The sequence below is a fragment of the Tiliqua scincoides genome, chromosome 1 (assembly GCF_035046505.1).
Source record: "Tiliqua scincoides isolate rTilSci1 chromosome 1, rTilSci1.hap2, whole genome shotgun sequence".
NCBI classification, from domain to species: Eukaryota; Metazoa; Chordata; class Lepidosauria; order Squamata; family Scincidae; genus Tiliqua; species Tiliqua scincoides.
The window spans coordinates 93,901,139-93,917,213 of record NC_089821.1 but is presented as its reverse complement, the minus strand read 5'-3'; the positions used below and the strand labels follow the sequence as shown (position 1 = coordinate 93,917,213).

The following is a 16,075-nucleotide window of genomic DNA, read 5'->3' as shown; positions in this document are numbered from 1 at the left end:
TGATTACATCATTCATGTCTATCAAGATGCAGTTAATATGCAAAGTCAACCATCCTTGCTTTCCTATAGCAGTGATTATAGAGATGGCAAATGCAAAGAAAAACAAAAATTCTGATCATGGGAATGATCAGGTATGTGAAAATTGTCAATACTGTTCTAGCAAAAGTGTTTGGCAGAACCACCTACACAGAATCCAACTACCAAACAGGCTTTATTTTTTCATTATATAGGTGCCACCTGGTGGACAAATGCACAGTATCTTATACAGAATCACAACTGCTTTTAAATATACCTAAATTGGAGCCAGTTGTAATATTTGTAAGTGTATCCACAAGATGATTTCTGAAACGTTTTATAAACACACACACACACGAACACATTTCAGAGGGAGCAAACTGTTCCACGTGCTGGTAAAAAAAAAATCCAGTGAACTGACACTACCTGCTATACCCCTGACTATATGACTATACCCCTGACAGTGAACTGACTATACCCCTGCTAATTGGGTAAGAGGCACTTTTTCAAGTGGGTGCTCCTTTTTTTTTAGCAGGGGGAGAGTAACTGGCCCACCTCACCCCAGCACTATCTGTTCTAGTGGCTGTCTGCTGGTATTCCTTGGCATCTTTTTAGATTGTGAGCCCTTTTGGGACAGGGAGCCATTTAGTTATTTGTTTTTTCTCTGTAAACCGCTTTGTGAACTTTTAGTTGAAAAGCGGTATATAAATACTGTTAATAATACTGTTAATAATACCTGGGAAAAGTCTGCAAGTAATTGCTCAGGGAGTGGTCGTTCCATTTCTTGCTCTATTTGAACTGTCTTCTTTTCTCCATGTCTCTCATGGTGCTGCTACTCCCAACTACTCCTTGCCCTGCTGCTGTGGGAATATCCAGTGTGCCTGTTTTGCACTGGAAACAGGGTAGGAGCCACCTACAGACACCTTCCACAGTGCAGCCTTGTTTTAGGCTACCCGGAATTCCAGATGCTGCTTCTAACAAAAACCAAAACTGCTGCCAGTTTTGCTGCTGCTGTTTTTTTTGCCAATAAGAATTTAGAAGAGGCAGTAAGCTGGTCACTAAGCTGCACATACTGAAAACTACGAACAGATCTCCATGAGCTCACCTGGTGTTTATTTCATGTTCTGATAGTAGCTTGAGTTGGACAATCCTCCTCCTCCTCGTATGGCATGAATGGCTGTTGGAGAGCATGCTGGGTAATGGCCAGGGCGTATAGGCTTGGCTGCAAAAACAATTGGAAAAAGAGACATACTGAAGTTGGGGGAGGGGAGAAAACCTAGCATTTAGGCACATTGCATGACATTTTCTCACTTTATGTGTCAACTGCAATGGGGGGAGAAGGAAAACAGAGCACCACCTCATTTAACTAACTGATGTACAGAAACAAACATCTAGACTCACCAAATATTCCTAATCCCAAATCCAAATTGTTGTTCCTCTGTCATACAAGTTCTCGGTTGTCATGATATTTTTCATTTTTATACTGCTCCAAAGAGCTCAGGTTCCTCCCTTCTTTTTGTCCTCACAACAACCCTGTGAGGTAGGTGAGGCTAAGAGATAGTGACTGGCCCAAGGTCGCTCAGGATGCATCATAACTAAGCAAGGATCTGAACCTGGATCTTCCAAGTTTTAAGTCCAACTTCCAATCTACTACATCATCCTGGCTCTCAATGACTACATCCTACCTCCAGGTACAGAGGCAGCATGCCTTTGAATACTAGTTGTTGGGGAAACAGCAGTGCCTTCATCTCCCAATTGTGGGCTTCCCGGGTGTATATAGTTGGCCACTGTGAGAAACACACAAGATCCTGGGCAAGATGGAAAGAAAATTTCAGATACATCACAGGGATGCCTACCTTCCACAGGAAATGTCCCTTCCTAAAAGGAATCATCAGTATTTTGAGATCAGTCAGGCTTATTGTTAAACATTCAGAATGCCCCAATTTATGAAGACGACCATGCATGTAAAAAGAGTCCTGCTGCAGCAGACTCAAGTTCAGCATCCTGTTTCCCACAGTGGCCAATCAAATTCCTCTAGGAAGCACTCAAGGATGTATTGCCTCTGAATGTGAAAGTTCCACAAAGTCAGCATGATTAATAGTGATTTACATCCGTCCGTCCCCCCTTATTTTTGTAAAGTCATCTATACTAGTAGTCCGGACCAAATTTTTGTGGTAGTGAATTCTATACATTAACACCACATTGCCTGAAGCAATATGTTCTTTTGTCAGTTCCAAATTTCCTGCCAGTCAGCTTCCATTTAATGAACACAAGGTCTTAAGCTCCTTCACTGCCTATCTTTAACTACAAACAAGCTAAAAAGTACAAAAAAGCACCACTTCCAATAAGAATCCTCAGGGAAACAACACTCCTTGTACCCTTGCTTTGCAAAACTATCCATTTATTACAAGTGTCATAAGACAACTGGATCAAACACCAGGACTTTTTTCCCCCCAAAACACAGTTGCATTTAAAAAATAAAACTGATGAAGACAGAAAATCCAGGTGGTCCAAAGGGATACGCTATGTTCTTCTAATAGCCCATCTAAGACTCTTGTATCAGATACATACCAATCTGAGCAGAGTGTGCTCTCCTTGCCATGTTCTTGGCTCTCACAGCCTCTTTAATGCGATCGACCTCCTGCTGGTATCGTTTCCGGTCCCGCATGGCATTCTCTTTAGCTTCCTTCAGCGCACTTTCCAAGGCTTTCACTCTCTCTGCAGTAGCTCTAAGTCGTTTTTCCAGCTTAGGAAGCTCACAGCGAAGGTCTGCATTATCACGTACCAACTGTGGAAAAAGAAAAACAAATCTGATTAGGAATACAATACAGTGCAATTAAACCAAAGTAGTATTAATAAAAAAAAATGGGCACAGAGCCTCTTTCAATAGCACTTTCTGGGGAGAAATCTCAAACATGTAAGCATGTACCACTCTCTTTCCCACACCCTCATGTATGGAAAAAGAACAAGTGAACCCCAGGATTGTCAACCCTGGATGGAACAGGCAATCTGGAAGGACAAAGCGGTCCCACATTCAAATCAATGTAGCCTAGCACAATTCAGTTCCATCGCTAGTTTTTCCACATGTTAAACAGTAAGTATGTAAGTATGCCATGGTCCAATCCTATGCATATTTACTTGAAAAGTCTTTGTGTGTTCAAGGAGGCTTACTCCCAAGTACAAATGCACAGGACAGCAGTCCAGGACTCTTATTTAGTTGAGATTTCTTCCACAATGGGATCAGGGAGTTTTCAAAGCCATAATTAATTGTTTTCAACAACATACTAAAGTCTATAGAAATCCCACTGTATTTTGGAACAACATCTTCCTGAAGGGGTAAGCATTTAGACTGGTGATGTCTCATGCAATCAAATGCTGTATCATGACAAACTACAACTCATGAGCTTCTTTCCCTTTGATCTTCTGGGTGTTTGCCAAATGTAAGATATTTGTTAGCATAGTCAGAAGTGGAAGGAAACCTTCAAGATGGAAAAACCTTTATAAAAAATAAGCTTAAATGAATAAATGCACGTGCAAGCTGGACACCAGAGCAACAGCCAGCAACACTTAGCTGGTCATTTAAAATTAAATACTCAATTTCTCATAATTTTTTAAATAGAATTTTCTAGATCTATAACAAATTCTATATGTTTCTAAGCATATTCAGAAGATTCTTAGTTCAGCAAGTAGGAAGAGTGAGGCCTGCACTGCGAGTAAGAAGAGCATTTTTTAAAAGCCAGTTCTCCCCACTCCCTCGGAAACAAGGTGTTAACACTTCCCCGTTATCCCAAACTTTAAAGGTGTAGGGAAAAGAGGACATTTGTGGCAGGGGTCTAGATCAGATTCAAATGGGTTCCAATTACTCCAAAACAGAATGATTTGCATTTTCAAGCCACTCACCCCTTTTCTAACAATCACCAGGTGCACCAGGCTCTTTCCATACCTTAATAGCTGGGGCAGATTCCTAGCCCACTGCACACAGAACAAGGCAAGCATTTTATAACTAACTAGTGCTATGTTCATCCAGACCCTCTGGGATAGAAACGGAACTGTGTAACAAGTACTAAATATTCTACTATAGATTGGGTAAAAGACAGACAAGATGGATATACTGGAAACCTCTGACCCAAGTCTGATTGAGGATTATGGAATTCTAACAAGTGGAAATGAGTCACTCTCTCCTTACATGTTTTCAAGAGCCTTTGTTCTGGCTGATATGGCAGAGAACCAGTAAACTGGCAGTAGCTCTACTCTCTTACCTGAGTTCTGCACTCTTCAAGTTCTCCATTAATGTTTTTTGGTTGGATGAGCTGAAGGTTTGCCTCTCACAAGACCCTGGAGACAGCCCACATTGGTTCTTTGATTGTATTTTTCTGCCTCCTAAGGGCAACATATATGGGACACAAGTGGCCTATATTAGGATAATCTGCATAGTCTTAATCCTACCTGTTTGTGAACTTTTGTAAGTTGTTCCAGGTTGTTCTCGAGAAAGGAAATTTTCTGTTTTTGAGCTGCACTTCCACCTCCATCATCACTGTCCAGTTCAACACTCTGTGTAGACATCAAAGAACAGAATTAGGACCAAATATCTAAGTATAGGAAGTAAATTGAGTGTGGGAACCACAGAGTTGGACATAAAACCCATCTTCCCTAGAAGTGCATTACAGACCAATGAGCATTTTAATGGACTGCTAAAGATAGGATAATGTCAGATACACAGTGTCGTATGCGAAAAGGTTAGTTAATTACAACCAAGAGTACAAACATAAGTACTACAGTCTGAATATCAGTAGTAGTAATTATAGGAGTAGTATTTTACTACTATTAGAATGTTGTTGGCAACCTTCAGTCTCGAGAGACTATGGTATTGCGCTCTAAATGGTGGTTCTGGAAAAGCGTCTAGTGTGGCTGAAAAGGCCAATTTGGGAGTGATAATCCCTTCCACACTGGGAGCAAGTGCAGTCTGTCTCCCTGGCTATGGGCCTTCCTTCTTTGCCTCTTTGCCTCAGTCTGTTGGGCAAGTGTCTCTTCAAACTGGGAAAGGCCATGCTGCACAGCCTGCCTCCAAGCGGGCCGCTCAGAGGCCAGGGTTTCCCACCTGTTGTGGTCCACTCCTAAGGCCTTCAGATCCCTCTTGCAGATGTATCGCAGCTGTGGTCTACCTGTAGGGCACTTTCCTTGCACGAGTTCTCCATAGAGGAGATATTAGAATAGTAGATTCTATATTAGAATGTTAGGACTAGTAATTTGAGATTGTGTACAAACAAGTACACAAGTTCTAAAATCAATTGCCATTCCAAAAACAGCAAGCCTCTTACATGATGGAAACTTAACACAGGTGAAATTGAGAAGACCACCAAGAACAGATCCTCTCAATGTTGGGGGGGGGGGAGGTTTGGTGGTGGCAGAGGGCGAGGAAAATTCTTGCACACAACTATTTACACCTAGCACCTTGCAAAGTTTTATGGCCTCATTTTTTAACATACTTGTTTTACTTCCCTAGAATCTAGTGCCAAAGATTTATAATAGCAATTCTCAAAACTATGTTGTATTCTGAACCTATCCTATTCTGGTTTGCTTTCCACCATATCCTGACATGGAACAAGCGTGCTTAAATAAAGGATTAACAATTGAACTTGAATTTCTTCCACACCCCAATACAGTTGTATTGCTAGAACATACAGGATTAAATAAAGGGGGAGCACTGCTAGGTATTGCTAGATTTCCACAGACTCTGCATCATTGTTTGTCCATCAGGATACTACTGTTCAGGACAAATAAAACTGACCATCACCTACCTGCTACACAATACCACTTCCCCTTTCCCTTCATTTCATGAATTCAACCAGGGCAGAAGGGATTAGAAATTTAATTCAATTTCAGTTCACATTTTGCTCTAGAAGTGCTTTCACAATTATCTTCTTATTTTCATCGTAGTATTAAGACTTGAAAGCACAATGAGCATCCAAAATCTGTAGTTTAAGAATCACTAATTTTTTACCATTATATCTGGCTTTAAAGTCAGCATTAATGCCATGCTTTGCAATACACACATACTACACACAGGTATTTACATACCACCTTTCTCTGCTTTTTAGACAGCATTCAAGGTGGTTTACATGGGCAGGCTAGCCTAAACTACCATTTTTCACTGGGGTTTTAACAATATGTTCTATGAAGATTCACAGAACCCTCAGTCACCAAATGTTGCCTTCACAGTGTGGTTATCTTTTCCGGCTACATGGCATCGAGCTTCAACAGGAATAGTATATCATAAGCCTGGGCAGGTCCTCAAGGTCGTTTCCTTTCTTGCTGATTGGCCGGCACACTGTTGACTACTCACCTGTAACACTGACTACTCTAGTTTTTGAAATAGGATTAAGGATGTCTAGTTATATTAATGTGCCCCTTTCCCCATTATATTGAAAAGAGCCAAAGGTTATAATTCTGCTTTTGCTTCATACGCAGAAGGATGTTCCACTCATGAAATAGATTCTTCTGTGAGTGGAACTCGCAGAAGAATTCTATAATGGAAATTCTTTTCATGGAACAAAAACAAAGACCCGATCACCCATTGGCACTCCATTGCATTGTATACTCAATAGTGGAAGAATAGCCAAAGGAATTGTTCTCAAACTTTTTATCACCAGGACTCACTTTTTAGAATGACAATCTGTTGGGACCCACCAGAAGAGATGTCATGCCCATAAGTGACATCATCAAATGGGAAACTTTTTAACACCCCCATATGACAAAAAGTAGATCAATTAAGTAAGTAAATTAAAAGTTTACAATAACTAAAAGTTCAAGAATGTATTTAACTCTTCCAAGCAGTTGCTGACCTGTTTAAAAAAATTCCCAAACATTCCAAAGACAGCAATCCTATCCACACTTACCCAGGAATAAGCTCCATTGACTATCATTGTTAAAAGCATAAACATAGTAAACACAATCGCATACTGTGTAACATCAAGTTTATTAAAAATAAAACACACATTGAAATGAATGGGGACCCACCTGAAATTGGCTTGCGACCCACCTAAGTGGGTCCTGACCCACAGTTTGAGAAACACTGGACTAGAGTGTAAAAGGCCCTAGACGTTTTTAATGCTAAGCAAACAAGAGAGGTTAGCAGTTAACTTGTATTCCACTTATCCATCACTAAATTAGTAAAAAACATACGAACCATTAAATAATACACCAATAAATAATGACCAAAGTCATCAAACATTAAATAAAAAACTCAAAACTTACTTTTTTTACCCTGGTGGTGAGGTCTTGAACAAACAGTTTGCGTAGGTTATGGAGGGTTTGAAGTTCTCTGGCCTAGAAATACATATTTTTGAGATTACATGGATATTATAAAATGATGGAACCTGAACTAATTTTTATTCGAATGTTAACATAAAGACATTTAAAGCAACATTTCATTAATTGGATTTAGTTCACGAAGAAGCACAAAATATAAGTACAATTTTATTGATGGAAGTAGTTGAAATAAATGACTGTAGCTTCATACAGGCCAAGAGGAAAGGAGAAATAATTGTTGCTCACTACAGTGCATTTGCCACTTTTCCTTAACACATGGCCAGTTAGATCTCCAGCTTTATAATGTGTTCATTTCACATCCATACACATTACAGCAATACCTTGATTTTCATCCACTTGACTTTCATTGCTTTGCTCTTTTAACCATTTTCAATTATAACCACATTTTTATTCGATTCTGTTCAACCTTCCATGATATTCCTCAATGTTCTTATGTTTATTTTTCTTTGTTTTTTTTAGGCTTTGCACACATTCGCATGTGTTATATAGTTAGTTGTTTACATATTTCATCAGCCAAAATTATCTTACAAGTTAAATAAGGCTATGCTTTCACATTCATCCATTTTTTATGTTCAACTATGTTCTGGTTCCTAACAAAAGTGCAAAGTACTGCTGTATATAAATGGAAGCACAATACCATCACACTCTAATGAGATGACAATATAAGACTACATAATCTCCAGTCCAACTTGGTGGATGGTGATTAACACCTAAAATGGAGCCTATGCAGACAAAAAAAACGTCATATTGAGCACTAAGCACTGACAAGCTCAGCTTTGACAGTGCTATCAACATTTGGGAAGGTGGTACACTGAATCTAGAGCTCTTACCACCTCCTACTGCCCAATAATAAGTGATGGGACCAGTCAAGTCTGGAAGCATCAAACATCTGTACAGAGCATCAAACATCCGAATCAGGGCCAGAATTTCAACACAACACACTCTAATCCTGGTTGCACATGCTAGTTGCAATAGAACTTGCTCTGCCCAGTCCACAGTGTAGGGCAGGAGTGGGGAAATGGAGGCACCCGATTGGTGCCTTAATCTTTGGGGTGATGCCTCAGTGGACGTTACCGGCTGAGGGTTCTTCCCTCAGTCCAGCTCTGGAGGAATACTAACGATGATTGGTTTTGTGGGTTCCTGTTTTTTCCTTTTGTTGTCTTCAATAATGTGGCCCAGCTTAATCCAAGCCTCTGCCTCACACATTTATTGGGGAGTGCAAGGGCAAATATATAACAATATATATAACAAAATATATAACAATATATAACACAATGATAAATACACAGGTTTAGATTTTTTTTGTCTCCATATCTTGCAGAAGACGTTTTAAAAGACAGTAGAATTTGGAAATGTCACTCATTTTAGTGACTCCAGGGAAACAGCACTAACCAAAATTATGATCCTTTGGAAACCAACCTCTAGTTTTGTTTATGACTGAGATCCAATGCAGGACTGTTCTTTGACGGAAAGTAACTACAAAACAGCGACTTTCCTTTTGAATGTTGGTATGAAACAAATGTATTGCATTAAAGATTTTGAACCACCGGCTTTCTGGAGTATCAAAGCAAAATATGGGTGGCATGCATAAAAACCAAAGTGTGCAATAGGCAATAACTTCTTGGGGAGGAGGCACAGAAGGAAACTGCTTAATACGTACCACAGTTTCTTCCAATCCCTTAAGATCTTCCCTTGCTTGTTCCCTTTTATCATTCAGCAATCTAGACAGAGAATAATGCTGTGTAACTAAAAATGAGGTGAAATACTATGCAATCAGGGTTCCTGAGTGACACACACCTGCTCATTGCAGGATTATGAATCCTTAAACTGCGGAAGCATCCCATTTCTTCTCAAGCAGTCTAGAATTCTTGTTTTTCTTAAGAGTCTTATTTTGAACAGAGCTGAGTAGTTGGAACCATATGCTCTGGTTATCTCCTCACTAGCAGCAATAGCTGCAGCAAAGCCCAATATTAGATCAAGGAGATGAGGAAAATTATAAGGAATTCTTGGCTGGTGATTAAACTGCATACACTAGCAGATGTCCTTGAAGATGTGACAAATGGACAAAGGTACTCCGCATGCTGTAAAAAAACAATCCTTCTCTTTTCGAAAGGAACAGAATTGCAGAGAAGAATCTCGGAGACTACTAAATATTCCTAGATCAGAGTCTCAGGATCTGTTCTCAGACACTTTCGTATCCATACTCACCCCCTTTCTCTCTAACTACTATGGAACCCATCACTTATGTTGTTCTTGATTTAATTCTGTGTTCCTCAGTGTAGAAGCATCTTTCACGAGGGCTAGTAACATCTTGGGGGGGGGTGCATTTTCACAGAAATGAAGTATGTTATCAATGCAATTTCTTTGCATTGCTGCCTGAAGAGAGCAGGAATGATACAAGGCATGCGGACATGGGGGATATGCAAGGTTCACTATGTGGGTGTAACATTGTTATGAAGTAAGCTATGACACGTAATAAGAAAAGATCACCTGGTTCACTTACATGAGCTTTTCTAGCTTCTTTTCTCGTTCCTGATCTTCTACTTTCAATTTTTCATAATCAGAGCTCAGTTTTTCTCGCTCCAGCTGCAGTTTCTGATTCATACTGAAATACAATTAAAGCAGTTAACACCAAACTGCAACCCAGGAGTGGGTGCTGGAGTGACATGCAGATATGAGCAAACACAGAACACGAGGTTTTGAGGAAACCTAAATGGCTAGAACAATGTTATCCAATGACTAAAACACCATTACACAAAAGATTCCACAAAAGTACTCAAGTAAATAATATATATATATATATATCCAGGAAGTTACAGAAGATTTTCCATTTTGCCACATTAGAAAATTTTTCTTTACATACCTCATATTACATGTTGCATACCTCAGTTTTAACTGTCACTTGACTTTTTCATGCAGGGCAAAAAAATAATGCTTTTGTCCAAATATGCACTTAATGCTAATAGTGTCAAGAATCAAAAAAATCCAGAGATTCAGAAAATCTAATGACTAAATGCATACTATGGATATTGTAGTAACCACTACAACACACTTCCCTTATCTCCATGCACTGATACAATGTTATTTATTATGTTATAAAAGAAGTGAATAGTACAATGAGGTATACAGACTACTTTATGAACATGGCACATAAAATTGACTCCTGCCAAATCAGCTACAATCTTGGGCTGGGTTGAATGTATGTCTTGTTAACTGCTTTTCTCCCAAACACTGCTGAGTGTACCTGTGTATTAACTCCCATAAGAGTAGCTTTTGGAGCAGTTTTTACTGAGTGCATTTATGTAGTGTAAGTCATACACTACATTTATCCATGAAATCTCATGTACAACTATACTAAAGAACAACTGTGCAACCACCACCACCCGGCAAGATGCACATGGGAGCCGGCCTAGTAACTGGCAAGTGTTCATCCAATTCATATAAGTAGCAGTCTCTATGATCAGCCCACAAGTACATCACATGTACCATTTGAAAGATCACAATGAGGAAGAATTTCCTGTTCACTATTCTTGGAGAAAACAGAAAGGTAGCTGAATAGTCTATAGGGTAAGCCCACTTTTAGATGAGAGATTTCTTAATGATTAATGGGGTCTGCCAAAGAATTGGCAAACTGTGCGTGGGTTACTAGATCATCACAATTTACTGCAGGGAACAATGCAGCACAAAGGCCTAAGAAATAATGAGTCAGGATCTACAGAAGCCTGCTGAGCAAAAAGCACAATCCTCATTTTATCAGGGTGGCATGGATGCCACTGAATGACTACACTAGTATAAGAAGCTAATGCCAACATCTAGATTTTCCTGAACAATTTGGTTTCTGGATTCTATGCTGCATTTCTTGGTTACTGCTACAGAATTTTGAGAGCATTTCACATAGGGGGCACCCCTCTGTACTTCCAACATAATATCTATATACAGAAACTATAACGGACCAAGTTTTTCATAACATAAAAGCAATTTTTCAGTAGCTGCTATGAAGCAAGCCAAGATCTGCTCAGGAATATGTAACCTTAAGAAAATTAAAGGGATCCATTGTCATTGTTCTGAGCCATTTCTAAATACAGAGTAACATGCAAGCATTGGAAATTCATATTAAGTTTTCTATTTTGCTTCCCCAATATTGTAAAGCAGGAACACTTTATGTCTACTTTTCTGCTCTTTAACCAGCATCAGTAGCAAAAGAATACTGGAGATAAGACACTCACAGCTGAGGTCTATGGGTTCCAAGGAGAGAATTGCCAAATAAATCTGGATAAAAATAAGCACATAACTTGTGTTTGCATTGAGCAAAGGAAAAAGAGAAGCAATGCATGAGCTTACTCCCTGATCTCATCAATGATTTTCTGCTTTTCCTCGATCTCATCTCGAAGCCTGGACAGTTGCTTCTGGTGAGTTTCACGGTGACTCTCCATCTGCTGCTCCAGTGTATTCTGTTCAAAGGAGGAGGCAAGCACATTTCAAAATTTTATTTTTTTGTCCACTGCTGCATCTAACATTTCACAAACCTTTTGGACATGGCTCAAAGTCTGAATAAAATTTAATGGCTTCTTTCAGAATTAGCATCTAAGCACTAACATGCCCGATCACATAGCCAATTGGCTCCCTGTGCTTCAAAATAAGGCTGCAATCGTATCCACACTTTCTTGAAAGTAAGCCCCACTGTAGGACTTACTTAAGAACATAAGAACTTAAGAACATAAGAATAGCCCCACTGGATCAGGCCATAGGCCCATCTAGTCCAGCTTCCTGTATCTCACAGCAGCCCACCAAACGCCCCAGGGAGCACACCAGATAACAAGATAACAACCTGCATCATCCTGGTGCCCTCCTTTGCATCTGACATAGCCCGTTTCTAAAATCAGGAGGTTGCGCATACACATCATGGCTTGTACCCCGCAATGGATTTTTCCTCCAGAAACTTGTCCAATCCCCTTTTAAAGGCATCTAGGCCAGTTGCCATCACCACATGCTGTGGCAAGGAGTTCCACAGGCCAACTACACGCTGAGTAAAGAAATATTTTCTTTTGTCTGTCCTAACTCTCCCTACACTCAATTTTAGTGGCTGTCCCCTGGTTCTGGTGTTATGTGAGAGTGTAAAGAGCATCTCTCTATCCTTCCCATGCATAATTTTGTATGTCTCAATCATGTCCCCCCTCAGGTGTCTCTTTTCTAGGCTGAAGAGACCCAAACACCGTAGCCTTTTCTCATAAGGAAGGTGCCCCAGCCCAGTGATCATCTTACTTCTGAGTAGATATGCATTACTACGATTACTAGTGATATGCATTACTCAGATTACTTCTGAGTAGATATGCATAGGACTGTGCCCTAAATTCCCACATGCATACATCAAAACCTCTTGGAAAAAGTCAAAATAATTGTCAACAAAGTTGCTGTACCAGGATCTTGTCTTGAACTCTATGCAAGGAGGTGACGGGGCAACCTTACACCTACATGGGAACAGCAGATCCCATGAGCCATTGACACAGTACAGTAGCTCACAGATGGAAAATGCTAATACATTTTTACTTAATGTCTGATTTATACTGACTAAGATGTTGCTCATTTATTGCACACTGTCCACACTGTCCCAAACACTCAAACTGTGTAGTATGAAATACGCATACAATGTAGTGTATAGTATGAGCATCTACTGGATAGTTCCTGTGCCCTCACCAACCCATCACACCCTCAACTCCAATTTGTAGATTTTTGTTTTAGTTGGCTGTTCTTTCCCCTATTGTACTACTACATCACTTGACTATTCTTTCAGCATCTTCACTTCCATGTCAGAAACCTGAATAATTTTGCTGGCTACAGGTTCCCATGTGTGTTGTTAGTACTGAAACCTACATGCAGTTACAAAAACAAAGAACTATCTAGTATGTTTATCCCCTGCACACTCTGACTGCAAATATTGAGGCACTGGTACTGATTAGGCTTAGTCTGAACACACACTTGAGAATAAAATGTTTTTAAAAATTATTTGTGCCACACTCCAAACATGTGCTATCTGATCGACTTATCACACAAGCATACATATGTACAGGCTTGATAAAGGCTTGTTAAGCAGTACAGAAAAGCAGCACCTGAAGGCATAATTTGACCTCGATCATCAGTGTTCCTGGTGAGAAACTGATCTCAGAATGCAGTACACATTACCTTCATTTCCTCTGCATCCTGAAGCAAGGTCAAATGTTCCTTCTCCTTATCTTTGAAGCTGACTTCATGCATTTTTTCTATGAAAACAAAAACAAAGAAACTCATGTTTAAAGTGATATGGTTTTTTTTTTAAAAGCAACTGCCTAAATAGCATATCTCAGTAAACAATATTTATTTACATACTTCTTGGTCTCATTTACTATGATAGCAAAAAAAAAAAATTATTTTCCACATTAGCAGCACTTTTATTAGCATAGTTCACACCCAAGTAAGATTTAAGTACAATTTTCTGAAGGCTCAAAGCAAAAGCACTAGTACCCCACCAAACTGTCATTCATTCTACTAAAAAAATAACATACTCTGATTACTTCCTCCCAGTCTATTCAGGCCAGCTACTGCTAGTCCCGAATTTAAGAAACCTTGTGGAGAATTCATGTTTCTAAATCAGAATGTCAGCTTAAGCAAATACACAATGGAATTCATTGAGTGGTAAAACCACTATTTGATTGTTTCGCTACGCTGTCTCTTGCAACTCAGACACTGACTATACCACTGCCATATTGCCAGAAACGGGTTGAACTGTGAATCATGTTAAATTGTTTCTACAGCTTGTTGAACCAGGTGATGCAGGACACTTTATGTACAGCATATTCATTTTACTTTGCAAATGTTTCCAATTGGTACTGTGTCACCCATGCCAGATAAGCCCTTACCATTCACCAGTTAGTTCATCAGGCTACTTAAGAGTTCTTTTTCTGGAGATGGGAAAGATGGCAGAGAAAAGCCTAACTAAAATTCAGCATATACTGAATCAACACAAGTTAGTTATTCCCAGCTTTAAATGCGCAGCCTGTAAAACCACAAAATGTAAATGCAGTACCTTGAGCATGCAATTTGGCCAACTCTTCATTCAGAGAATCCTGCAGCTCTTCCAGTTGCCTTCGTTTCTGCTCCATATTCTGCATATAGTCTGTGAGAGATTTAATCTTTGCTTCATGCTTTGAAAGAAACATGAAAAAGAAACAAAACAGAGCAGTGTTTAATGTGTATCAAAGAAAATAGGGGTTATATTAATTGGACTGAAGAAGAAAAAACTCCAATAACCTGCGAGATGAGGAGCTGGCAGGCAGCAAGTTCCCTTTCGCTGGCATTCATTTTCCTGTTGGAGTCTATCTGGGCACTCTCCAACTGCTTGCTGCGGTTTACCAGAGATTTCACCTCTGATTTCATCTTGCTGATGTAGAGCCGCGCCATGGTGAACTCCTCCTCAATCACACCATTCACATCTGCTAGCTAAACACACAAAACAGTTATCAGGTGAATGCAATTTCCTGCTAAATTTCTATTCCTCCTTTCAGAACAGATGTAGGACAGACAGACACAAAAATCAGCTAAGCTTGTATTGTCCTTCCTCACTGGCTTTCTGGTGTTGCAATTATGGAGCTTCCACCTTAGAGAACTTCCTCTGACGTGGGCATCACTTTGCTCAGTTTTAGATGCTAAAAAGCACTGACATCCTCTTGGAGTTGTTTACAACTTCTATGTATGGTCTCTAAATTGCTACTAGCAGAGTCCAAAGTTCTTTGGTTCAAGTGTGGATTTTTATTCAGCCACCAGAGGATGCTGCAGTACAGTGGTACCTAAAGGGATTGCATTGAAACATCAATTTCTGCAGCGTTGCTCAATGCACAGGACTCCCCCAGACCACTATTAGGAGTGGCAAGGGCTCTGGAGACCAAAACATTTGAGAACCACTGTCTTAATGCATACTTGTTTTCCTCTACCAACTTCCATTTTCACTTTCAAGATGATATAATCACCTCCTGCCTTATCACAGCCTGCTACTTGATCCAGATGCACTTAAATTAGTTCAGAGTTGTTATTCTGATTCTGAGGTTCCTCAAGGTAAATACAAGACAGATGTAGCTTGCTCATAATAACATTCAGTACTTGCTGTGTACTGTTTGGATCCAAATACTTTCATTCAAAATAATGACTACAGATCTAGGTACGTATTGTAAATTGAAGATGCTTAGAAACACAAAGAAAAAGACCCTGATCACCCAGGGAAACCTTTTCCACAATTTCAACCCATATCTACTCTGCAGTTACCTATTTATTTTGGAACTAAAACTGAGGAATAACCATGTCAAGAGACTCTAACTTTATTAATATTGAAAAAGTGGAACCCTGCACACCACTGCTACCTCCAGGTATGTTTCAAGCCACTTGATCACGGTGGCGACAGGACTGCTGGAGCACCACTGCCACAACTGCTGTGGTGCCATTGCTGCCCCATCCCATCCCCGCAAATACCACAGTGCAAGCAGAACTTTGAGAACTACTACTATAAACAAATCAAAGTTTAAAAAACTCCCCAGGATTATTATCCTCTCCTGTGAATATGTATATGGAGTTCCTTCATGGGAGGACAATGGAAACACATATATGTGGTAAAGGCTCCACAAAGGGACAAAGCATTTAAGAGTTGCTCAGCATATTGAGTCTCTCCCGCTGCTGCCCCTACACTGAGGACTTCCACGTGGGTCTA

The 16,075-nt window shown here is 39.8% G+C and overlaps 1 protein-coding gene across 4 annotated transcripts in view; it reads right to left on the bottom strand.

The window, feature by feature from the left end:
• Nucleotides 1-1,127: 1,127 nt before the first annotated feature.
• Nucleotides 1,128-16,075, bottom strand: part of KIF5C (kinesin family member 5C) — a 90,030-nt gene continuing 75,082 nt past the window's right edge. For 2 of the 4 annotated variants that reach the window (XM_066633274.1, XM_066633295.1), the window contains 10 exons: nucleotides 14,629-14,813; nucleotides 14,405-14,522; nucleotides 13,525-13,601; nucleotides 11,686-11,795; nucleotides 9,848-9,949; nucleotides 9,005-9,065; nucleotides 7,270-7,341; nucleotides 4,462-4,566; nucleotides 2,587-2,803; nucleotides 1,128-1,237 (listed from right to left, as the gene is read on the bottom strand). In XM_066633274.1, coding sequence (XP_066489371.1) covers nucleotides 1,128-1,237; nucleotides 2,587-2,803; nucleotides 4,462-4,566; nucleotides 7,270-7,341; nucleotides 9,005-9,065; nucleotides 9,848-9,949; nucleotides 11,686-11,795; nucleotides 13,525-13,601; nucleotides 14,405-14,522; nucleotides 14,629-14,813 — 1,157 coding nt within the window. Of the gene's footprint in view, nucleotides 1,238-2,586; nucleotides 2,804-4,461; nucleotides 4,567-7,269; nucleotides 7,342-9,004; nucleotides 9,066-9,847; nucleotides 9,950-11,685; nucleotides 11,796-13,524; nucleotides 13,602-14,404; nucleotides 14,523-14,628; nucleotides 14,818-16,075 lie in introns of all 4 variants that reach the window. The other 2 variants (XM_066633284.1, XM_066633266.1) reach the window with 2 other exon arrangements.